Genomic DNA, 24,907 nt, shown 5'->3' on the forward strand with positions numbered 1-24,907 from the left:
AATGAGACCCCAACCAGAACCATCTAGTTAAGCTACTCCCAAACAAACAAAAATGTAATTTCAAAACACTATCTTCCTTACACATATTGAAGTGAAGAGTAGCCTCAGTAGCTGTACTTACAGAGAGACATTAGCTTACTGGTTTAAATTGGCAATTTTCCCTCCCTGAAGAGCTATGGTACAATATTGTTTTCAAAATTCAACCAAGAAGGAAGAAATACAGCTGATGATATGACCATAAGTTTCTGCATCAAATGGAAGCTAATTTTTCTGTAAGACACAGGACAGAAATCTTCTTAATGCTTCTTTCTATTACCTCCATCTAAATTGGAGATTATTTCACCACAGTAAAATATGTTGTGTTTTACTGAATAAGTATTTATTTGAATGGTACACACGTATACATACATCCTTTAATTTTTCTGAGTGTTCTCACAAAAGGAAATAAAAAGTCAAAGAGTTATCAAGTTACATAAATACTCTATAGATATCTTAGCCCAGCATGATGGCAAGCACCTGTAATCCCAGACTTCAGGAGGCTGTGGCAGGAGGACAGCTTGAGCCTAGAGTTTGAGATGGTCTGTATGGACAACACAGCAAGACCCAGTCTCAAAAAATAAAATATGGACATATTATTTGTGAAAAAATCCACAAAAGAGATAGATGGGATGGGGCTGGGTAGGGGGATGGAGCTATCCCTGTATCACTCCTGTACTTCCATTTGTGCTTCTGAAGCCTGTCCAAAGAGCATCAGAACCTGACACCTTAGCTTCTGGCTCCAGGGCCTTCCTTATCCTGCATCCCCTGCAGAGCAAAGGGCCTTGCACACAATTAAACATTCCCACATTGTTTTAGTTTGCTTAAAAAGTTACAAAAGTTACTAATTTGTTTTTTTTTTTTCCTTCCATTTAAAACTCTCAAAAGTTGTACAGGACTCCCTTCTCAAAATGGACTACCCATTGTGCCCATTATTTTCTTGCAGGTTTTTTAAATACTGAAATGACAACTGTCACTTTTTCTATAATATGGCTAAAAATTTTCACTGTTAAATTTTAACCTATCACTTGTAATGATTTTTCATAGCTCCTTAGAGTTACACTGACAGTCAATATTTAATTACTGCACTTGAAGTTTAAAACAAATTATGACTACTTTGAAAACAATTTTTTGTTATTACATAGTTATAATGAAGAGCCCAGTAAATTAAGACTCTGTGTAAGGCTCAGCATAATAATATAATACATCCATCAAAACCCCAGAATTATTCATGCTATTATTTATATTGTATAATTAATATATTTACATATTAACATATTTAATAAATATTCTTCCAGTCAAGGTTCTGAACATCAACGAATACTATTAATACATGATCCTTCTTCTTAATCTTTGTCATTTCCACTTTACTCAGTTGTCATCTCTTTGCAATAACCAGTAAGCAAAGGAAGACAGTGAATCCTCATTATTTTCATTATCTTTAAATATTTTTTAGAAAATGGAATGAGGGGTAACCAAAGATAATTACATCCGAATGAGTCTGATATTTCCCTCAAGGCAATGCTTGTAACCACAGCCAATGAGGTAAGTAAATAAGTTCATTTAAGACCAAGGATAAGAAAACCATTACATCAAAGAGCTGCTTCAGGGTACTATCCTAAAGACACTTGACTATGACAGCAACAGAGGTAAAAGACAAACTAAATATTATAATTTTTCCATTACTAAAGTTTTACAGCACTTAAAATCTTTCATAAAACACAACCTTAGAGGAGAGATAACTAAGACTTCAGACTGAGAGGACTTGACAATCATAAAATGCTTAGCATGGAGTTAAAAAAAAATGGCTCACCCTGGTGGTTCAGAAAAGTACTAGATATATAATGACTCAACTATTTAGTTATACATATGGAGCTTTCAAATAATCTTCATCTTAAGATTAATAAACTGTAATAAACTTCTTTATTAAACTTCATGCTCAAACAGCATTTTGAGGAAAGTATTCCCTCTTCAATGCACTACAGACTGGTTTTTATTTACTAAATTCACTGAAAGGAGAGTGTATCTTTTCTCATGGAAAGGTTTCCTGTCACAATAAAACACCACTTTAAAGTCTGTGAGTGCCCAATACTAACTTGGTGGTCTAACAAAGAAAAGCCACATACCCCATTTTCTCCAGAAAGAAAAAAATCACAAACTTATCCCATTGGCATAGACACCACTTTCCACTCAACTGAGTTCTTAAAAGTTCTTAAAAGTAAATGAAGAATAAAAACAAATCACTGACAGCATGCTTCCCTGTTCTGAAAAGCTAATTCTTACTTTGGTAGATTTATTTTTAGGTGGTTTAGAAAAAAACAACTCCTTACTAAAAACAACAAACCCTCCTTTGAGCAAAAAAAAAAAAAAAAAAAAAAAACGCTATGAAAATTGCTTTGATACATCTTGACTTTCTAACAATTAGGAATGACAACTGTTTTGCTCCAGAAATGTGGGAGAGCTCACACGAAGGGATCCTTCTTTATAGTAAACAAGACAGATGTATATCTATAAAAGTATGGGCTTCTTCCTCTGCAGGCCAAAGCATCCTTTAAAAAGGCTATCTATTCAAATCATGCTCTGGAATGAGTTCATGGACACTAATTTTTTTACCCCCTAGTATATAAAAGACCACTGGACCCAAAGTGCTCTTTACTGTAAGCAAATCTCACATCAGTCCTGTGCATTGAGTCTGTTCCTCTAAGTGCCAGAAGTAATTTCTGCCTACTTACTTGTTTAAAACGCAAGGATTTTTTTTTTAATCACATAAACTGCTTCATGCTTAGCAGTAGCTGCAATAAAAACTCAAGGTACCATACTACTATTATTATTATCATTTTGTACAAATCTTATTGCTATTTTCGATGGTGCTGGCCATGATGCTGGCTTCAAAACACAAATCTTGTGGTCTTCATTTGTGGTTGTTTCTTCATATAATCCTGCCCTGATAACTTGTCCCTCACATTCCAAAGATCTGCTCTACATCCTCGCCTGAAAAATGAGTCTTTTATTTAGTCTCTTCTCTTCCAAAGAAACAAAAAGAAGTCATGCCACTGATGCTTTTGTAGATATACCAGGAATAAGATCATTCTTTTTATTTGAGGAATGATACCATAGAGTATGCAAAATAAAGGCGACACTGCTCTGTAATCTTTACTTCCTACAACTCAAAACCTGTGGGATTGGTTACTTAGAAAATCGGAAGGTTCCCAATGGATTTGCATCAATAACTGTCATAAAAATATCAGATCTAAGGCACAGCGAGGAAAAACTTTACCTAGTTTGCCAGAAATACCCTGCGCTCCTCCAGCTACTACGGGGTTTTGTGTGGGCTGTCCTTTTTTCGGGCCTGTGTTGTGTCTTTGAGGAAAAGTGGCCTGGCCCAGAAGCACGCGTGGGGCCGCTCCGGGGCCGGATCAAGACCCTCGCGAACACCGTCTGCACCCAACCCAGCAGCTCTCGTTTCAGACACACCCCCCTCCACCCCGCGTTTCACAGGAGGTGTGGGCGCTCAACTCCTTCACTGTGGACAGGGGGACGCGAGGGGAGGCGGGCCGAGGCCTGAGCTCCCATTTTGGAGGACCGGGAGCTCGGCCCTCTGGGACGTGCGATCCGGAGTGAGGGAGCGGAGGGCGCATCCGGGGAGGGGGCAGGAGGCCGGATGGGGGTCTATCGCATTCGAGGCCGTGAGGAGGAAGGCGGCGGGAAAGACTCAGCGCAGCGAGGGTCACCGGAGTGAGGATCCTTTTTTGTTATCGCGGCGTGACGGCGGCGTGACGGGGCAGCCCCCCTCAGGACATCCAGCAAGGGGTCGCCCTCCCCTCCCCGCTGGGGGACCCTGAGGACTCCGCGGAGGCCTCTGGCCCGCTGGGAGGCAGCGACCGCCCGGCGCCGGGGCTGTGCGCGCCGGGCACCGATCCTGCCCCTCCAGCGCCTAGCGCGAGGCGTGGGACCGGGTGGGAGGGGATGGAGGAGGCCCCCGGCCCGGGAGGCGGGAAAGGCCCCAAAGCTGCGGGACGGGCGGCGGCTCGGCAGCCCCGAGTGGCGGCAGCGCGGCCTGGCGAGCCCCGAGCCGGCTCGAGCCCCGGGGGCCGCGTGCGCCCCCCACTCCACTCCCCGCTCTCCGCGGCCGCCCCCTCCCCCCGCGGCTCCTCTCACCTGCACATGATCCGCCATTTTGCTCCATTCATGCTCCTCTCCGGCCCCCCCTCCCCCCCAGCGCGCACCTCGGCCGGGGCCGCTGCCGCCGCCGCCGCCGTCGCCGCTGCGCCTGCGCGCTGGGGGCTCGTCGCGCTACGCTCGCGGCGTAGCGCCGCTCGGCTGCGCAGGCCCCGGCGGGTCGGCCGCGGTTGGAGAATGCGCAGCGCGGCTGGGACGGCGTAAAGGCGCGGGCAACGTCAGCGGCCCCGAGACGCCGGGTGGGAGGAAGGAGCGGGCCCGGGGAGCGCGAGGGAGGGGAGCTGGGGGAACAAAGCTTTGTTTACATGGGTTTTAAAGGGGCCGCGCTCGTTCCGGCGGGCGGGCGGGCGCTGGCGTAGGAGGTGGCGCAGCCTTTTGCTTCTGTGCGCGGTGAGGGCTCCCGGATGGGCCAGGGTCGTCCCCACCTGGAACCCCTGCTCCCTGGGTATTCCCCTCTGCCCACGTGTCTTTCCCCTTGACTTGCCCCTGGGACGACACCGCCACCATCACCACCACTGCCAACAGCAACAGCGACCTACTGTAAACCCCCCGCGGGGCTTCGGTGGTGCGCGGGGCCGACGCATCCCCACATACCTGCACTGTTCATTATTCTCCAATACACTGTTTTCAGCAGTTGGATTTATGTTTGTAGGTTTCTAGTTTTCTGTTCGGGGCCATTGCCCTCTGATCAGATTTTACCAGCGACCTAGTAGTGATTTCCTTGTTTTCATTTCTGTCGTTTTTGCCTGCATAAGCAGTCATGGAAATAGCTTCCAAATAGTGGTGATGATCAAAACACACAGAAGGCACTGTCTTAATCTCCTGAAACCGATTGCTATCTTAACCAGTACTCTAGGCTACCTCCTCAAAGGGGTCAGATGCTGGGAGGGGTGCTGCTGGTGGTCATTAGGACCCCTGGGCTCAGGTCGGTAGGACAGCTAATTCCAATTCCTGCTTTTCCCATTATGAGTTACCTGTGTTAGATAAGCAAGTTCTTCTTTAACACTGGATTCTACTCTAGTTTCTATTCAATGCCCCTACTTTAGATCTCCCCTCGCCCCCACATTCGATCCTAAGTAGATTTCCAGAGCGTTGGCTATTTGAAGTCTGTGTATTTATTGGGTGCTACCATGTATAATCCAAATGAGGGTGGTAGTAAATTACACACCTTTTATGTTCGTATATAGTGATATGGTGCTCTTGATTCTCCTAGTGTGTCTTCCTGATTCACAAAGGTAGGACGTGTAAAAACTACATTACCCAGACTCCTTTGTAGCAAAGGTTCTGTATGCAAGATTGGCTCAGTCAATGAGACTCAGAAAAGATTTAGGAGGCATAAGTGAGGCAGAGCTTTAGACTCATTTCTGGGGAGCCCAATGTGCCTAACATCTCTTGGTTTCTATACTTGTGTATTCCAGCCCCCCCCCCCCCTTAAGCACTATGAGTGTGAAGAAGCAGGGATGGTGGAGGGTCAGGGGCCTCCTAGCCTTGAGTTACACTAAGGTGGTATATTCTTGGAATTCTTATTTCAGTGATCATCTTTGGATTCCCTTCTTGACTGATTTGGGAGAGGTTACAGCTTCCTGGCTCAGATTTGTGTCTTTCCCCTAATTGCTCCCCACCCATACAGTTATTTTTCTCTCTCTTCCCTTTATCAAAATGGTACCGCCATCCATCAGCCAATTGCTCAAAATAAGCACCCAGGAGTTATCTTAGTTTCTTTCTCATTAGTACCCTATATCCAAATCCACCTGCAATTCTTGCTGAGTCTTTACCTAATTTATGCCCCAACCTGGCCATTTCTCTATCTCTACTTACTGCTAATACCCTGGTCCTAGCCACCATTTCTCTTAGCTCAGATATTAGATTTATAACTAGATTTTGTACTTTCTGTCTTCCTCCTTGATAATTCATTTTTTATACAGCTGCAGAATTAAAATTATAACAGATAATTTACACCATTACTTACAGTCCCTCAGTGGCTTCCCATTGAATTTAGAATCCAAATCCTTGCTGTGGCCCAAGAAGCCACATGATATGAATTCACCTCTTCAGTGTCTCTGCTTGCTCATAATACTCTGATCATTCTGGCCTTCTTACAGCTGCAATTCTGTTCTATTATAATCCTTTATTCAGAAAATTTCAAGAACTGGGTGCTTTTAGTACACTATTTTCCCCTTATCTACAGGGGATACATTTCAAGATCCCCAATGGGTGCCTGAAACTGCAGATAGTACCAAACCCTATGAATGCTATATCTTTCCTATATACATCTATGCTAAAGTCATTTACAAAGTAGGCTCATTAATTGATTACCAACAATAGGTGATGTAGAGCAATATAAGTTACTTAATTGTTTGTTTTGGGTATTTTCTATTTAATATTTTTGGACTGTGATTTTTGAAATTGTAGATAAGGAAGGACCTCTGTGATAGGACAAATAACGTACTTAATGGAGAAAGGATAGTCTAGGAATGAACCTTGGAGACTGGTATAGTCCTCCTCCTCCCCTCCGCCAGGATCCACTGGGTATGGGGGAGGCAGGGATGAGATCTTTCAGAATCTCTGCTCACTTATTTCTTTGTCCAGTCCTTCATCCTTTCCAGCCCCCTGTCATCTCTCTTGCTTACTTTATACCTGTGCTCCTGTTGTATGCCCAGAGCTGCCTCTTACGTAGTTACTCCCACTTGTAACACCATTTGAGGTTACTAACCCCCAAGCTGTACAAATAGTCAGATATAGTTTCTCCTGTTCCTTCCTCTGTTGCCCCCAAAGGAAAGTTTACAAACTCCTTTGTGTTAAATATTTGGTTGCTAATCTCTGTAGGATAGTAACAAAAAGTTGCAAAGTTCTTGGAGCTCTTGTCTCTCTTCACTCCAGCTGAGAAAAAACATTGTGAAGGAAAGGGTCTCAGTGGCCTATAATTGAGGAGTGCCTCTATTATAGACCCTCCCTTTCCAGTGAAAGCAGAAGCCAGGTGCCACCCCAAACACACCTGTGCCTCAATATAGACCCTTGGGATCTTTTGATCTCTGATACTTTTTTCTTCCCTTCGGTGGTGCCTGGGGTACTAAAGGTTGTCTAATTCTTTTCATCTCTTCTGTGCCTGGGAGGGGAGGTGTCAGCCCCTGTTCACAGGTTACCCCCAGAGGCTAGGCAGAAGCTACTGGGGTAAGTGCATAGGTGAAGTTGAACTTGACAGACAACAGGTGTGTTGCTCTTAGTACAGTCCTGTTACTTTCTTCAGAGTGAGGCTGGAGAAGGAGGATTTCTCCAGCTTCCATAGGCCTGGGATGGGATGGGGGTGTCTGGATTACCTGGGGCTGAGGCCTCCAGGTTTAAACAGTTTCCAAGGAATCTGATAAATTTGGGCGCCCCCCTGTGGTTCTGAGTGAAATGTGTCCCACTTACCTCTGGGGAAGGAGAGCAGTGTGATGGGAGGAACATCCTCTACAGCCTTGCTGCCTTATGGCCTGGCCCACCCACCAGGAGTGTCAACATCTCGGAACTGGGAACTGACTTCAGACTTGCTTTATCACCCTTTGCACTTTTAGCAAGATTTGCACACTAAAGTCTGAAGGGCATTCTCTGGCAGTCCCTAAAATATGACTCTAAATCCTCTTACCCCACTAACTTCAAGGCAGGGCTGACTCTCCTTAGGTATTTTAGAGACACAATAGGCCACATCCTAAATGTGTACTCCTAGCCACTTCCAAGTGTATGCTTTATCCAGGACAACATTAATGGTACTCCTTTGGGCTTTAGATCAACCTTTTCAAACCCTGGGCTGAGGGCAGGGAGATGGAATGGCCCAGCCCCCAGAGCCAGCCCATTCACCTCTGTAAGCTGTTTTGATCACATGGTATGTACGACAGAAGGCCTGAGTTATGCACCGCTCTCCTCACCAGGGCACCTGAACCCCTGTGGTAGAGGAAATGGATGCAGTTATATAAGCACCTTTATGGGATTGACCCCACGAGCGTTTGTCTAATTCACAGTTTCCCCCAACAGTTTTGCACTGTGCCTCCATCCAGATTGCTTCTTCAAGCCATCTGGTTCTAAGGTGAATTTCTTGTGGAGCTTGGCTTTCCCCAAAGCCATGTATCTTCTTTCATGGAGTCTGGATTCCACTTTGGGGCCTGGCAAAATAGTGCATTAGAGATCTGTAGCCCTGGGCTTGACTTCCTCCCCCAACCCCCAGCCCCAGCCCCAGCCCCAGCCTTAGCTGAGTTCGTGCCTGCCCTGCCTGTGTCAAGGGACACTGGCTGGCTGGTGAAAGAGTGTACTTGGAAGCTTTGGAAAGTATGAAGCTACTGGAATTGAAGTTTTAGATGAAACCCAAGTATCTTTCTAGTGCTCACTAGGGCTAGCAAGAAGGTGAAATCTAGTGGTTGAGATGTATCTGGGGAATAAGTCTCTTCTCCAGAGGGGAAGTTGATATTTCTAGAATCTTCACAGGGGGATGTGTGGTACTGTTGGCAGCAGGGAATGCTCCCATGTAGGAAAACAGGTGCATCGGTGTGTTTATTAAAGTGTTGTCGACTAAGGTGCAGTTTGAGGCAGTCAAGTCTAAGTGTGGAATGCAGTATGTGATTCAGCTATCTGAGTCCAGAGACCTTGGGTTCTGGTTTGGTGGCCTTGAAGGAGTCCCTCAGACCTTTCCAAGTCTGTTTCCTCCCTTTTCAATTAGGAGGTTGTGATGGTTGATTCCTCAGGTCTCTTCCCGCTCGGTCATGCTCAGCACCCAGCCTGAGCCTGGGTCTTCTGCTCCTGTTTTTACTGTGATTTTCTTTCTGGGTCTCTATTCTTGTGGGTCAGCCACTCCCCATGCTAGTTTCCTTACCTGACTTGTTGCTCATTGAGGAGCTGAAATTTAGCTTTTTGGAAATTGTGTGTTACTCACTGGAAATGCAGGAAGCTTGAGCATGAAACTCTCTCATCAGAAGAAAAAAAAAAAAAAAGAAGAAAACCACATACGGAGCAAGAAACCGCAGGGCCTATCAGCTCGTCGTCATCGCGCAGACTAGAATAGTGCAGAAAGCTCTAGGCAGAGAGGAAATGAACTTGAGAGAAGGGGGAACACAGGCCAAGAAGAGAGAGGAGCGAGGGCGGGAGCCCGGGCGGCGATGGTCAGGATGGAAGAGGTGGCGGTAAAGCAGGGCTTCCTGCACCTTCAGCAGCAGCAGACTTTTGGCAAGGTGGGCACCAGGCTGGGCCAGGGCGAGGCAGAGTAGGAGCTGCTAGAAATTCCGGGGGTGGGGGGAGTTCGGTGTCTCCAAACTCCTGTGGAACCTCACTGTCCACCAGGACAGATGAGAGCTCCGCCCCGGGAGGGTTCCTTTCTCACCTGACTTGTCTTCCAAACCAGGCCTCAAATCAGTCCCCAAACTGTGCTCTTTGCTGAGGGTTATAGGTTGGGGGTGGGGAGGAAGGAGGGTGATGACTTAATCTCTCTCGTTCTGTTGAACTTCTTGTGGGGACAACTTGTGGGGGACAATTGAGGATGACAGTGGAGCTTCCTTCCCCCTTTTTTACCCAGGTGGGGTGTGTGTGGCTAGCATTAAGCTTGGGCTGGGACCTCTGGGACCTGGGGCTCCAGTTTGTTCAATGTCCTCCTTCTCCCTGGCCTCCTGAATGAGGAAGTCCTCTTTCCTCACTGACCCCCACCCAGGCACTTCTCTCTCTCATGGCTGGTCACCCTGTCAAGTGGTGAGGCAGAAAGGTTCAGGATGGAGCAGGGACGTTCCTGAGCCAGGCCCTTCCTCAGGACTTCCCACAGGATGAGGACGCTGTGGTCTGGGCCCTCACTGCCCGCCCTCCTACTCTGTCCAGACTCGGGCTCTTCTTCCTTCCATCAGCCCCTGCAGGGTTGGCCTGCCACCTGCCTTCCTGCAGTCTGCAGCCATGGGGCTCATTCCCATGCTCCTGGATGCCCTCGGCCATCCCTGCTCACCACCTTGCAGGCCTAAAAGTCTTGGTTGCTGGAGGCTGATCTCCAGCATTCTACCCTGTGGGCCCTTTTGCCTTCTGTGCTTCCTCTGATCTCTTGGGAATGTTCCCTCTCCCTGTCTCCGCATTGCTGCTGCAGTCCCTCTCCTGTGGTTCCTCTTCCCCCTTTGATCACCACCTCTCCTTCTCCAACTCCTTTGGTTCTCCGCCTCCCACACCTGGGTTCAGAAGTGGCGCCGGTTTGGAGCTGTGCTGTATGGAGAGTCAGGCTGCGCCCTGGCACGGCTAGAGCTCCAGGAGGGCTCAGAGAAGCCTCGTCGGGGAGAGGCCAGCAGGAGGGTCATCCGCCTCAGTGACTGCCTGCGGGTGGCTGAGGCAGGCGGGGAGGCCAGCAGCCCTCGGGACACCAGTGCCTTCATTCTGGAGACCAAGGAGCGTCTGTACCTGCTGGCAGCCCCTACCGCTGAGCGTGGTGACTGGATGCAGGCCATCTGTCTCTTGGCCTTCCCCGTGAGTCATTTGGGGGTGCAGAAAGGGCTACAAGCATAGAGGAGCATTAGATACTTCCTGTGGGAAGGTGGTAGAAGCACCAAGGTCAGAATGCTGGGGCACTTCCTTAAGGGTGGATCCCAGTCCAGAGGGTGGAGAGGGCTAGCAAACTGGGCATGCCCTGAAAGAAAGCCTGGGCCAAAGAGGGACTTGGGATGGTGTTGGTTGTAAGACCTGAAACTTCTCCCCAGGGGCGGAGGAAGGAGCCCTCAGGGCTGGAGGGGAAGAGTGGCAGGCCCTGCATGGAGGAGAATGAACTGTATGGCAGCTCGACCTCAGGTGAGGGGTGGGCTGCAGGGTGGGCTCCTGGGGCGTGGTTGGGAGGAGGTGTAGCCCGATGGCAGCCAACTCTTCCTGCTTGTGGTTGCCCTGCACCCAGCTGGCCCCCTTATCATGCTGACTTCCGGTGTGGCCTGAGGTGGGGGAGCCCGGGGTGGCTCACCACAGCTTGCCTGGCCCCTGATGGTGAGAAAGGGCAAGCTGGAGGCCCAGGTCAGGATACTTGCTGGGACCTTAGCAATTGTCTGAAAAAAAGAATGGCTTTGTCTCAGGCTTGGCTGTGCAAGGCGTCCTGGAACCGGGAGCTCCTTGGTGACCAGGCAGTCCTGCTCTGCTCACTGTCTCTGTGCCCAGGGTCTGGGGTGGAGTGAGCTGGTGGACACTGAGGGAGCTGGTGGGCTGCCTTCCATCGAAGCTCTGCCCGTGGGAAGCACATGGGAGGGTGTGTGCCTGCTTCACCAGCAGCCGTGACAGCGCAGACGTGGGGGGCTGCTGGTTCAGGGTGAGAGATGGTGGAGAAGCCCAGGCTGTGGCTCCGGCAACAGTGGCAGGAAGGATGTGGGCCCAAGGTTGGGTGAGGTCTGAGGGCATGAGGCCTTCTGTGGTAGGGAGTGGGGGGACCTGGTATTTGTGTGAGGGGAGGTCCCCTGGCACCCAGCAGCCAGCTTTCAAGATCGGGGCTGGGATCACAAGCACGTGGATGTAGTTTTTAGAGACCTCCGGCACATCCCCTTAGACCCGGGCAGCGTGGGCTGCCAGCTGCTTCCCTTAGCTGCCTTCTTTCTCCTCCCCTCTTCAGGGGTCTCCCTCAAGGAATTTGCTGTTACCGTGAGACCCACAGAAGCCAGTGAGCGGTGCCGGCTCCGAGGACCTTACACGCTCCAGTTGGGGGTGAGTGCTCTGGAGCTGTGGAGTGGCCCTGATCCAGGCACCCAGCTGTACGACTGGCCCTACAGGTTCCTGCGCCGCTTTGGGCGGGACAAGGTGAGTGAGGGACTGCACTGGGGCAGGTTGAGAGGATGAGCCAGGAAAGAAGGAAGGTGATCAGAGGCGCATTAGTGCAAGAGAAAATGGAGAAGGGAGGAGGAAGGAAGGCAGGCAGCAAGGTCCACAGGAGAGAATCAGCAGAGGTGGCCGAGGAGGGACGAGGGAGGCCATGGGGAGGGACCAGGCGAGGGGAGAGAGGGGGCGGCAGGCAAGGGTGTGGAGGGCTCCTGCATCGTCTCCAGGAGGACTGCAACCCAGCTGCGTGCTCAGCGGAGGGAGGCAGAGGGTGGGAGAGAGGATGGGGTGCGTTTGGCTTATGAGGAAGAAACTGAGGGAAGAGGAGCAAGGAGCTCAGGGAGAGGGCTCTGGCCGTTCCTGGTGGACGGAAGCTGGGGGCACAGGGTCTGTGTTGGGGTGGGGGGAGTCCAGGAAAGCAACAGTGCCTTTTTCCTGGCTGCAGACCACCTTTTCCTTTGAGGCGGGCCGGCGCTGTGTCTCTGGAGAGGGCAACTTTGAGTTTGAAACCCGGCAAGGCAACGAGATCTTCGTGGCCCTGGAAGAGGCCATTGCTGCCCAGAAGGATGCTGCCCCTCCTGGGCCCCCACCCCCACCAGCCACAGTGTCCACAGTGCCCACTGTGCTGCCCCGGCCAGAGAGCCCCTACTCCCGGCCCCACGACTCACTGCCACCACCTTCACCCAGCACGCTGGTGCCTGCCGCGCGCTCCGAGGGGGAATATGCTCTGCCCTTTGATGCAGTAGCCCGCAACCTCAACCTGGGGAAGAGCTTCAGGGCCATGCTGGCAGGCCCTCCCCTGCTCCTGGCTGACCCTCTGTACGAGGAGCCCTCAGCCCCTCCACCTGACCACATATATGATGAGCCTGAGGGCATGGCCTCCCTGTCTCTGTATGACAGTCCGCAGGAGCCCCAGGGTGAGGGGTGGAGAAGGAAGGCCACCGTGGAAAGGGGCCCCAGCATCCTGCAGCAGGACTTGTCTGTCTCTGGCTGGCCACAGGAAACTGAGTATGACAATGTTGTGCTGAAGAAAAGCCCAAAGTGATGCGGATGTCAAGATGGGGCCACCTCGAAGTACATGGGGGGTGGTGGCTGGAGACTGTGGAGGAGGAAGCCTGTCTCCCCTTCCAGCTTGGCCACTGCGTGGAGCATCTCTGTGGGCTCCTTCTGCAGACCCAGGCCTGGCCTGCCCTGTTTGGCCTGAGGGATTCTCCCTCCCAGGGCACACTGAGTCACCAGCCCTGAGCAGGCAGAGTGTCCTGGAGAGACCCACCCTCCTCCCACTCCTTTCCACTTCCTCTTTTCTTTCTTTGACCCTAAAGGGAACCTGGGGGCATTTAGGGCAGAGGAGAAAAGGATATCCACAGTCTCCTGGACTCCCCCCACCCCATGGTTCCTTGGCTTGTGCTGGCCTCCTGCTTGCTGAGGTCCCTCCCTGGGACAGCCTTAGCTCCAGGCACCCAGGAGGATGGCTGCAGCTTTCTGCAGGTTTCAGATTTCTCTGTGGCATTAAAATGTTTTTGAACTACTTCTGTTATGACCTGAGTGCTGTGGGGGTAGGTTGAATACTCCAACTGACCACCACTGGACACCTTTTTGTCCAGCTGCAAGGTCCTCCCTAGGCCTAGACTGGGCCCCAACCATCTGTCTGTAGAATCAGAGGCCCGTGAGGTCAGGGTATCCTCAGGAAGACCTTTGTCTTAGTCCGTTTTCTGTTGCTGTGAATGAATACCACAGACTGGGTTATTTATAAAACATTAGAGGCTTATTGGGTTTAAGGGTCTAGAGACCAGGGAGTCCAGGAACATGGTGCTGGCATCTGCTTGGTATCTGTCATGGACCATCCTGCATCTTAACATGGCAGAGACATCACATGGCAAGACACAGAGCCAGCATGCCAGGGAGAGCTCAACAAGGCCACTCCCTGGACAACCCACTAATCTGTGTATGGCTGACTCCAATCCATGAGGGCTCTGCCGCATGACCCATCACCTCCCAAAGATCTCACCTCCAAACACTATTAACATAAGAATTTGGGGATTAAATTTCCAGTACATGAAATTTGAACCACACCAGTGTTCCCACAGTCTGCTCTTCGCCAGGATAGGGTCATTACAGGAAAAATGGTGGGAGATACATTGGGGGGTTGATAAAAAGCCAAACTATAAGAAAGGAAAGGGTTGGAATTTATTGAGCCTCTCACACAGTAGAAATGGGGCTCAATGGCTGCGTGGTGCTGGGCAGTTCCTTCCCTCCCCTGGGACTTGTCCTCTTGGCAACAAGAGGGGCCTGCTCAGGTGGAAGCTGAGAGTCCTTCCAGTTCTAATTCTCCTTGGGGCCCGAGTCCTCCTTGCACTCCGTTTTACCACAGGGTCTCTGTCCTTGTGGTCTCATCAAAACCTGCTTTCATGAGAAGGGATGTTTCTGTATTTCTGATATCAGTGCTGTGAGTCAATTATGGTCACTGTGTGTGTCACTGTGGACTACCTGACCACAAGCTGTGCATAGCCCAGAAGGGCAGAGGAGGCAAAAATGTCTGTCCTGAGAGGGGACATGAGTGCCACAAGAGGTGAAACACGGCCCTGGGCTTCAGAGGAGATTACTATTTGTTGGGGGACCAAGAAAGGCTTCATTCTTCTCAAAGGCGTTTAAAGTGAACCCTTCAGGTGGGAAGGAGTTTGGTGGAGTTTAAGTGGGGTATGAGGAGAGCATTCTGGATGCAAATAAGAACATGGTTGAGACTGCAAGGGGAGGTAAGAAAGAAGTTCTGTACTTAAGAGGGAGGATACAGCGATCTGCACACCATTCTGACTTGCCTTGGTTCGACTTAGGATTTTTGATTTCATGATGGTGTGAAATCAATATCATTCACTAGAAACCCTGCTTTGAATTTGGATCTTTTCCCCAGCTAGCCGTATGTGGTATGATCACCTCTCTCAAGACTGGGCAGCAGCAGTGAGCCCGAGCTCTTAACTCCACCATCACCTGGCAGTTAAAGTATATTATTATTTCCCCCCCATATTTTTTATTGATGCAGTATAATTATACATATGGATTTTGTTGTTACACATTTGTATGCGCACACGATGCAATATAACAATATAATTTGGCCAATAGGAATCCTCAGCACTTCCCCCCTCCCTTCTCACCTCCCACCTTCTTGTCCCTTTCCTCTACTGAGCTCCTTTTGATTTTCATGAGATCCACCCCCACCTTTCTTTTCCTTTTTCCTCTCCAGCTTCTGCATATGAAAGAAAATATATGACCCCTTAAGTTAGTTTAGGTCTATTAAATTCATTTTTGACTTATGATAGTTTCAACTTACGACACATGGGCTTATCAGAATGGAACCCAGTAACCCCAGCAAAGGTGGAGCAATGCCTGTGGGTGGGAAGGCAGATTCTGATCAGGTTGCAGAGAGTTTGTACCTAATTAGAGAGGAAGGAAGAATGAATTAAGGCTTTTGAGCAGAGAGTCCCACTGGAGCTTTAGGACAATATCCTCGACCACCCCTTGGAAGGTGAACTTGGGGTTGGAGGGGCCAGGTTATGGGCTGAACAGAAGAGGGAAACTCAGAAAAGACTGATTTAAAAAGCGTCAGAGATACCTCCTGTAGCTGTTGTCCTGTTGGATGTGGACCACAGGGAAGGCGGATTTTAAGGGAGACTCAGGCTTTGAGAACAAGGCTCCCAAGGAGCCGAGTTAAGACAACTGGCCTGGAGAGAGGCTCTGGACCTGAGGAGGGAAGTGAATGACAGGCACGTGAGTTGACATCAGCCCCTCAGGAGCATTGCCACACATGGAGACAAAACTTCCTGAAGGAATTTGAGAGACGGATGGGCAGACTGGAGATAGTGGGTGGGGACCTTCCTGCTCATTTTGCCTGTGACCAAGGTCTGCATTCAATCCCAGCCTTAGGATTCCTGGAGGCAGGAAGGCCCAGTGCTCCTGAGGACCCTAGTCTCTGCCCTCTGTGGGTAGGGCTGGCAGTTAGGGGTCTCCCGCAGTGGAAGGCATCTTTCTAATTTCTTCTGTGGCCATCCCAGCCAGGCCCAGCAGGGGGCAGTGTTAGCCTGTGGAAAAGGCCACAGGGGGCTTAGCTGTGCTGGGCTTGGTTGGGGTCTAGGACCTGAAGGAAGGACGCTGCTACCAGAAGGGTTTGGGAGCAGCTGGAGGAATCTGCCTTTTGGAGCTTGTCCCCGCAGACTCACAGTCTTCAGGAGTGTGGACCAGGAGGTGGGGGTCCTAAGCTGAACACTGCTCTTGGCCCTTCTCACTTTTGAGATCCAGGGCCTTCTGGGTCCTTCCACCCTGAGGCTGGCATGGCCTGACAAGGGGAAGTGGCAGAAGGCTCAGAAAGGTGGGGCGAGGCTGGCAGGGCAGGGAAGTGGAGCCTAGGGGGAAGTTGGGGGGGATACCGAAAGTCTTTGAGACAGTTATTGAGGAAACACTGAGCAGACCCTCAGGGCCCCTCTTGGAAAACGTATCCAGTGGATAGGCCACCTGCAGAGAACTGCTGGTGCCACTCCAGCCAGCTTCAACCTTGCCCTCGTCACCCACGGCCTGCCCATCATTCCTGCAGTCAAAAAGTGCCATGGAGCACCCGCCATGGTCCAGCTCACTGGGAGCTGGGGTGTGGGTAGCTCCACAGGCCTGCCTGCCCTGTGGACACACACTGCAGGGCCCATAGCACAGATGACCATTGAGCACGTCCACAAGGGGGTCCTTAGATGCATGGGGCTTGTTGCTCCTTCAAGGGAAGAGCAGCAAGGGGCCAGCAAGGGGCAATTCACGGGTAAGGAAACCAACCAGCCTTGAAGGCACCAGGCAAAGGAAGATCAGGTGGGAGTTCTGCCCAGAAAGTGTCTCTTGGCTCCAGGATCTGCTGCCTGGCAGCTGTTGATACCACAAGAGACTAAGCTGTCACCAGGACACTTATAAACTGGTTTTATTTGCTAATTACACTCACGTGTTGCTTAACAATGGGGACCTATTCTGAGAAACTGATCACTAAGCATTTTATCATGTGAACGTCATACCTGGATGGTATGGCCTACCACATCTCTGAGCTGTATGGCACATATATGCATAAATATCAATATGGTGTAGCCTATTGCTCCTAGGTAACCAACCTGTACAGCACATTACTATACTGAATACTGTAGGGAGTTGTCACACAACAGTATTTGTGTATCTCAATGTATATAAACACAGAAAAGGAACTGTAAGAGGACCAGGCGATGGGTATTTTTCAACTCTGCTGTATCTGATGGGGTTTGTGTGCAGCCTGTTGTTGCAGAGACCTGGTTGTGCATTGTATGACTCCATGATGCAGAGGTGGTGTCAGGGAGGGAAGAGCATCATGATAGGCCCCCAGCACAGAGATGCGTACACAGATTCATAGACTGCTGGTGTGCGCACACAGCATACTTCATCATTCTTCTTGTTTCTTTGCTTCTCTACCTCTCTTGCCTCCCTTTGTATTTTTTCAGAGTGTGTGGTGTGTGTGTGTGTGTGTGTGTGTGTGTGTGTGTGTGTGTGGCCTGTGGTGGTCATTAGCCTGATCCCATGCTTGTGGTGGGGGTGGCCAGCCCCCTGGTGAGCTCCTACCATGGCCCTCAGCATATATGAAGGCCCAGATTGCTTGGGCCTCTCTGTTCACACAGGCTCCTCCCTGATGGCTCTACTCAAGCTGTTGCTGCCACTACCTTTCAGCTGTGATGCTAACCAGCCTCCTGCCTCCTGCCTCCTGGGTGCTGATTCAATTAGCCAAGGTGCCCACCTCCTGCTAGCGCCATTTATAAAATCAACCAGGCCAGCTGGAGACCTCAGACAGGGCGGGGCTGGGAAGCAAAAGGAGGGGTCAGTAGCTGGGAGGAGGAGGTAGAGGAATGAGGGGACCTGGCAGGGGGTGTCTGATCCGATTAGGCATGAGGCTGGCTTCCCCCTGGCAGGTGACTGTACATCACTGCCTGACTCTGGCCCTCATGGAGCGGAGCCCATCAATCTCTGGGCTCTGGCCAGGTTGCTCTCTTCCTTGCCTCCTCCCGCCCCAGGAACCCTCTTCGTGACACTAGCTTCTGCATCTCTGGGCTAGAGGTGGCTGATGGGGACAAAATAGGTGTGGAGGAGAGACCATCACGTTCTGACAGATTTGTGGGGGTGCCAAAGTCCCCAGACTGGGGCAACTGATTCCAAGATCTGCACCCAGGTGCCGTCAGCCTTGTGTATCCAGAGGTCTGGTCGGAGGGCTGTGGGGTGTAGGTGATCCTAACCCTAACCCTAACCCTCTGATGAGGCATGCCCCAGGGGAGCATTTTTGAGTCTGCACAACTTCTGTTTGCAAACTGCTTTGGGCAGCTTAGTGTCGTGGGTTGTGCACACAGGCTTAGCCTGACTCCCTGGGTTCAAATTGGATGCCTGGGTGCAGGCATCTGTTTCTGCATGTGGAACATTGAGATGATAATCACATGCTCCTTGGAGGCTTGTGGTGAAGATGAAAGGAATGAATGAATGCAAAGCTCCTAGAATGGTGCCCAGCACACGCAGAGCTCTTCTCAACTGCTCCTCCAGATGGGTGGGGCAAGTCATCTCTATGTTATCAACAAGACCATGGCAGCCAGGAGAAGCCAAATCCTACCTTACCTTTGCAGGGTGGACTTGGGCTCTGTGGAGGGGGGAAGGCTTGGGAAGGAGAGGTGGGATTCTGATAGGAAGAAAGGCAGAAGAGAGTTCAAATAGAGAAAACATCAGTGGCTTTTGCTTTCAGCTGGGTGGGGGCTCCACGCTGGAGAGAAGTTCACCCCTGCTCAGAGCTGTGCTCCTGTGGTTTGTTGTGCCCAGTCGTGGGAAAGCTGGGAAAGGAAGATGCTTAGCAAATTAGACGACCTTTGGCTTGAGGCCAGGCTGGAGGGCAGGTGGGCACCGACAGAGCTCCTCCTCCATCCATGTGCTGCAGGCCCTCTCACCTGCACATCAGGGACAAGAAAGCAGCCCCTTGCTGGGCAGGAGCACCCTGCAGGCTGGAGACAGGAGCGCAGAGCCCTGGGACCAGGCTCTGCAGCTGTGCCAACAGAGGAACTCAGGGACTATTAAGAGTTTTGAGAGGAGGAAGCTGGGAAGGGGGTAGCAGAGAGGAACCCAGAGAACGTTCTGAGGGAGGTTTACCATGTCCCTCACTAGACTGCAACTGTCCAAAGGACAGGAGTCATTCTTCACCAAATTCATTGTTAAGTCCTTCAGCACTTCACAGGAAGTCTGGCATGATTTCTTGGTTGAAAGAATAAGCAAAACCTACGAGGGGGTGGGGGTGCACAGATGCTTTTCAAAGTGCATGATTTGTGGTGCCCTGGAGGCTGACCCATCTGGAAATTTCTCCCCGTCCTTGCCAAGAATGCTGCTGAATGCATCTGAGCTCCCCCACGTCTTTCCTGGAAGGACTTTTTTTCGGGGGTGCTAGAGATTGAACCCAGAATTGCTGGTCACTCTACCACTGAGTGACAATCTCAGTCGCCAGCCTCTTTTAAAAAGCAAGTCCTCTGGGGGGAAGCATTGCTAGGGTCTAACCCCTCAGAGCAAATGAGTTTCCCTGGGAGGCCCAGGAGAAGCTAAAGGTGATAATAGCCCTGAGCAGCCCCTGGATTCAAGGGCCTGTTGGTGCTGAGCCTCTGGTGCACCCTAAAATCGGCAGGCAGGCCTGCAGATGGAGGGTGCACTGTCAGGCCCAGGGCACAGGCACATTTCTGTCCCTTGATGCCACCTCTCTTCCTGAGCACCTCTCCTTCCATCACCCCAGGCCAGTGTCCTCTGAAGGCCTGCAAGCTGAGAAAACCCTTACTATTGAATTCGAGAAGCAGGAGGTCTGAGCAAGAAGAGGCAAGCTTCCCACTTTCCATTAAAGGAACTGAGGCCAAGTTAATATTTAAATCCCTCTTAGATGTATTTAAATTTTATGAGAATTTGGGGACTGAACTCAGAGGCAATTTGCCCCTGAGCTACTTCCCCAGTCCTTTTTATTTTTTGTTTTGAGACAGGGTCTTGCTAAGTTGCTGAGGCTGGCCTTGAACTTGAGATCCTCCTGCCTCGGCCTCCAGAGTTGCTAGGTTTACAAGATTATACCACCCTATCTGATGGGGAGGTAATTTTTGACCTTCTCTGTTGATAGGGGCGGGGCAAGAGGGAAGGAGACTCTGGATTCTCCCACTCTACCCCTGCAAGGGCCAGTCTCTGTACAAGGATTTCTTCCCTTCTCCAATGCCACTGTTGCAAGTCCCTGAGCAAATGCCCAAGGGTGTGCGGGAGAGGCTGGGGTTAATTAAGGGCATCTGAGATGGACGCTGTTCATTTCCTGCTGGTCACCTCCCGAGCCGTCCTGGAAGCCAGGCTATGTGGACCTATTCCCTTTCGGTTTCCCTCTGATGATTACTCCCCCATGTTATCCTTGACCTTAGCCCCTGAGGAGCAGCTCTGCTGGCAGTCATCTTGATACCAGGGTGCAGCAGCGGCTCCTGGCTCCGATTCACTTGGTCCATGAGTACATTCGTGACAAAGCAGGCTGGGCTGAGGAAGAGGAGATGGGAGGCCTGGGAGGCCCCCAGGATGTGACTAGGAAGGTGGTGGCACACGAATGATGGACCTGACACAGTGACTGGAGGAGTGACCAGAGGATCCAGGGCGTGGGGTCATCAGGGGAGGCGCCTGGGTATGAGGACTCTACCAGGTCTCCGTGCAAGGAAGGACCTCAGAGGCTGCTAGTGGAGGAGCAGGGTGGTTCCTGAAGCCAGCTTTCAGGGCCACCAAGTCAGTGGGGACGTTGGATTGTCTGAAGCCAGGGTTACACCCAAGAAGCAGTGAGAAAAATGCTGGTGTTGTCAAGGACCCTTGGCTGAGGGGAGTGGGGACCTGTGGCTCAGAGCCAGAGGTGCTGCAGGGAGGGGCTGTGGGCCAGTCAGGGTGGACGGAGGCTGGCCTCTGGGGATAGAGTACTCAGCAGGCTGTCGCCGGCCAAGGTCTGACAGGCAGAAGATGAGCCCTGCAGGAAGTGGGTGCCTGCATTCAGAGCTAGACCTTCAGGATCCAGGGCCTTGGGGCTGCTCAGGCCAAGTGACCCAGCCCAGCCCCCCATGCCAGCCCCCACCCAGGCAGACATGGGGCCACTTCCTGTGGGGCATTCGGAACCGCAGCCCTCACCAGACCCTCCTGCAGCCAACCTGTACCTGACCTGTGGCTAACCAGGCGCAGGGTCCTGTGGCCCAGCAGAGAGAAAAAGAGGAAAAGGAAAAAAAAAAAAAAAGATCCCTTTGAGTCTCCCCTGAAGGCTGGAGAGACCACAAGCCCTGGTAGGGCGCTGAGCTCGGGACTGTTGCTCGCTAGACGCGCCTTGTCCTTACGGAACTAGGAGCTCTAAGCCCTGCTCCGTCACAAGTGACCCCAGGTTATCAAGCAAGACTGTTCCCGTCTCGGGGCCTTATCCTGCCATCTGCAAAAGGACAGGGTGGGATGGAGGAACTTCCAAGTTCCCCTCGACCCCACAGGCCTGTGTCCTGGGGCAATCTTAGGGCTGCAAAGCAGCAGAAAGGACTCTGTCAAGAGGGAATGAGGAAAATATGGTTTGGGGTTCTAACTTAATCCTATAGTGGGGCCCACTGCTAGGATTTGGGGTGAAGCACTCATCCTAAAGGAAGGAGAGGGCATTTATAGGATCTCTGTGCATGGCTGTGCAGGTTGAGCAGTGAACAACTCTACTAGGCACTGATGGCAGTGAGGGCTCGGGAAAGCATGGCAAGCCTCACCCAGGAATAAAGAGCAAGTTGCCAGGGAGAGGGAATGCTTTGAGGACTATGTAGTGTCTATGGCCCACCATGTACAGCTGCACAGGCTGTGTACCACACAAGTCCGGTGTGCACCTTTAGACTAAAGTGGAGCCATATGTGGGTATCTAAGACCCATCTCTGAGCGTCCCACTTTCACTTAGATATCTGTTAAGGCCTTTGGGCACTTGCTAACCTTAGAGTGTTCCTCTAGCAGAGGTTGAGACAGAAAAAGGACAATTTCCTTGCTTTGCTACAGGATGCCAAGCACTGTCTGGGAGCAGGAGTTTGTGTGCTCAGTGGACCTGGAAGTGCAGAAGTGTCGTCTTGGTGGAGGTAGCACCAGTGACCGAAGATAGTCCTTGGGGACAGCCACAAACAATGAGAGGCACTTTTCACAGATTAGGGTTCTTCATTCATGGTCCCTGCGAGTGGCTATAAAATCCAGTGTCACACTCCCTTGGAAGTGAGCCTTGGAGCTGCCCCGTAGTCCCCCTGCCTCCTCTCCCTCCTGTGGCCCTGGCTGGAATGTCTGCTCCCTGTGCAGATCCTCCTGCCCCCGACCCCACCCTGCCCCTTCCAGGGCTCCTCTCAGCCCCTGGCCTGCTCCTCTGTTCCTTTCACAAAGGAAGTCATCACCCAGAGAGGGTGACAGCAGTTTCTGTTTCCGGATGTCACAGTTAGCTGCAGAGCCTCTTTGTCACACCACACCCCAGAGGCTCAGGGCAAGGGACATCTGGGTGTGGTGACCATGGCTGGGACACAGGGGTTCCTGGGGGCAGGGCACCCACGTCCTCCTCCTTCCTCTTGAGGCAGAGGTGTAGTCTGGATTCCACCAATGGAGGAACAAGTTTGGGAAGACTGGACAACTCTCCACAGCCACCCCTGCCCATAAGGGGCCATGTGGGGCTGGGCTAAGCCCTTCCCAGGGCACCAGGCGGCTGCCCACCAGGGGGTCGTGAGTGGGATTTGAGCGAGGGGCAGCAAGCAGTGCAGACTGAAGGAGAACTCACTCTGGGGCTTTGCCCCTGAGAGCTGTGTCACCTTGGGCCAGTTACTGCACTTCACATCTGTTGACCTCATGAGGTTTCTGTGCAGCTTAAACAAGTGGAGATTGTTCACCTCTGTTAATTCTGTTTCAGCTCAAGTCATCATCATCCTCCCAAGTGCCCCATGGGAAGCAAATGCCGACACCAGACTAAGGACAATCAGGACGGGACACAGGAGGGACCCCTGGAGGGAATGGGGTCTAAGGAACTTAGATGGTCCTGGTTCTGGTGCTCACCAGAGGCTATGCCAACAGCAAGACCAGGGTAAAGGTCCAGGGCAGAGGGAGGCATCCATCAAGGGCAGCACAGGGCACCACTGGGCAGGACCCAGCTCTTTAAGAGGCCATGACTTCCTGCTGATCCAGGCAGGTGGACAGGTGATGGACAGGCTGAGGAGGAGGAGGAGGAGGTTGGAGTAGGAGGAAGGAGGGACTGGAGAACTGACCAGAATCTTTAGCAGCTCAAGGGAATCCATCTGGAGGGAGGGGCTGCCCTCCGGGTGGGGAGAGTCCTGGCTCCTGGGCCTGCTGTGCACTCCCTGCCTCCAGAGGAGACAGGGCTGGAGCCCTCTCCCTGGCTCCAAGACAGCCCAGGAGCCTTCCCTGCCAGACCTACCCCCAGGAGAGGCTCTGCCCGAGCCCTGAGGGTGTGGGTGGGTGCTCTCTGACTTAGCTGCTGGTGATTCAAGGGACCCCCTGATAACACAGGGGTCAGGAGGGGGTACTCCCATTGCAGGGTCTGCAGGTGGCCAGATTCTGACTGTCTCCAGGCTTGTCATCGCTAACATCTGTGGGCACCCTTGGGTGACGGCTGGGCATGGGGCTACATCCTGCTACTTCACCAGCTCCTTCTCTAGGAGGTCTGGATCAGAGACTGTCCCACACAGGGTAGGGTAGGGTTAGCAGGATGGAGCCTGCCCTTGGTGCAAAAGCTCGGACATACTCACAAAGGGGATCTGCCCCCCAAAAGGGACTCTCTGTGAAAGGGTAAAGTTTCTAAGCTGGAAAGCTTGAATGTAAAAGATTAGGTATTATTAAGTTCCTCTGTTACACCCAGATTCCTGAGATAGTTAAGACAACACCCTATTGGCCATTTAGCCTAGGGCCCTGTGCAGTTTGTCACAGGGCCCGAACCAATCAGTTTGAATGTGTACCCTGCTTAGGAGTGACCAATCACCCCCGCCCCGCCGGTTCCCGCCAATGAATGTGCTAATCACGTCTTAGAGTTGTTGTTCAATTTCCCCGCGCCTCATGATGATTTGTTCTGATGTATGCAAAGCCTCCCGCCCTCCCCAAAAAGTGTACTTAAGCTCTGTTTGAACCTCTGCTCGGGGCTCTGGGCTGCTCTCCCTTCTTGAGTAAGTACGGAGCCCCAGCGCGCTGGAATGGATCCCCAATAAATCCCCTTTTGCCAATGGCATGGAGCCAGTCTCTTGTGTGGTCTCTTTCTCCGACGCTCCGCCGGACCCTAACATCTGAAGGACTCCCTCTGTCTACAGGGGTCCTCCCGGCCACCTCTCCTGAAGCCATTTGGGACCTGGCCAGATAGGGCTATGGGGTAGGAGACAGTGACCTGGGGCAGGGAAGTTCCTCTGCCTGGATGGTCCACTGAAGGACTCACGAGTCACCTTTACTCTGTAGAATCTCCAGTGCCCACTCTTCTGGCCCTAAGGGTCCTGGTCTAGTGACGCTGACCCACCAGGCCTCCGAGAGTGAGGACCACACCACCCCGACCTGGCTGGGAACCCTGTTCTCCAGAGCTGTGCTTCCCAGCACTCCAACTGCAAGCCTGGCGTAAACACCTGACTTCTTTTTGACAAAGATCAAATAAGTTCTTCTGTGTCGGGGCCAGGCTGGGGGAGGGGAGGGAGATGTGAGCCGTCAGCATCAGCTAGCTCTTCCTCAGGATTCCCTTCCGAGGGTTGGGGCTGGAGGCTGCCTGACTTGGGGGCCTGACTCCTATCTGCTTTGAGGAATTCTGAGTCGGGAAGCAGGGAGACCCCAAAAGACCTTCCCCAAATAATTCATCCATGATGGCTTCCCTCCATGCTGGGCT

General features: G+C 51.6%; 2 protein-coding genes across 2 annotated transcripts in view; one reads left to right on the forward strand and one right to left on the reverse strand.

Moving 5' to 3' along the window:
- The window catches only part of Xpo7 (exportin 7), an 82,991-nt gene extending 78,719 nt beyond the window's left edge, over positions 1-4,272 (reverse strand). Inside the window, exon 1 of the mRNA XM_026397476.2 lies at positions 4,195-4,272. Within this exon, the coding sequence (XP_026253261.1) occupies positions 4,195-4,212 (18 nt within the window). The 5' untranslated portion in view covers positions 4,213-4,272. The remainder of the gene's footprint in view (positions 1-4,194) is intronic.
- Positions 4,273-9,233: 4,961 nt separating this feature from the next.
- On the forward strand, positions 9,234-13,492 carry Dok2 (docking protein 2). The gene is made up of 5 exons (XM_026397481.2): positions 9,234-9,413; positions 10,393-10,674; positions 10,905-10,992; positions 11,792-11,976; positions 12,440-13,492. Exons 1-5 carry the CDS (start codon positions 9,342-9,344, stop codon positions 13,037-13,039), a joined length of 1,227 nt encoding a protein of 408 aa, XP_026253266.2. The 5' UTR covers positions 9,234-9,341; the 3' UTR covers positions 13,040-13,492.
- The last annotated feature ends 11,415 nt before the right edge of the window (positions 13,493-24,907 follow it).

This window comes from Urocitellus parryii, chromosome 14 (assembly GCF_045843805.1).
Source record: "Urocitellus parryii isolate mUroPar1 chromosome 14, mUroPar1.hap1, whole genome shotgun sequence".
NCBI lineage: Eukaryota > Metazoa > Chordata > Mammalia > Rodentia > Sciuridae > Urocitellus > Urocitellus parryii.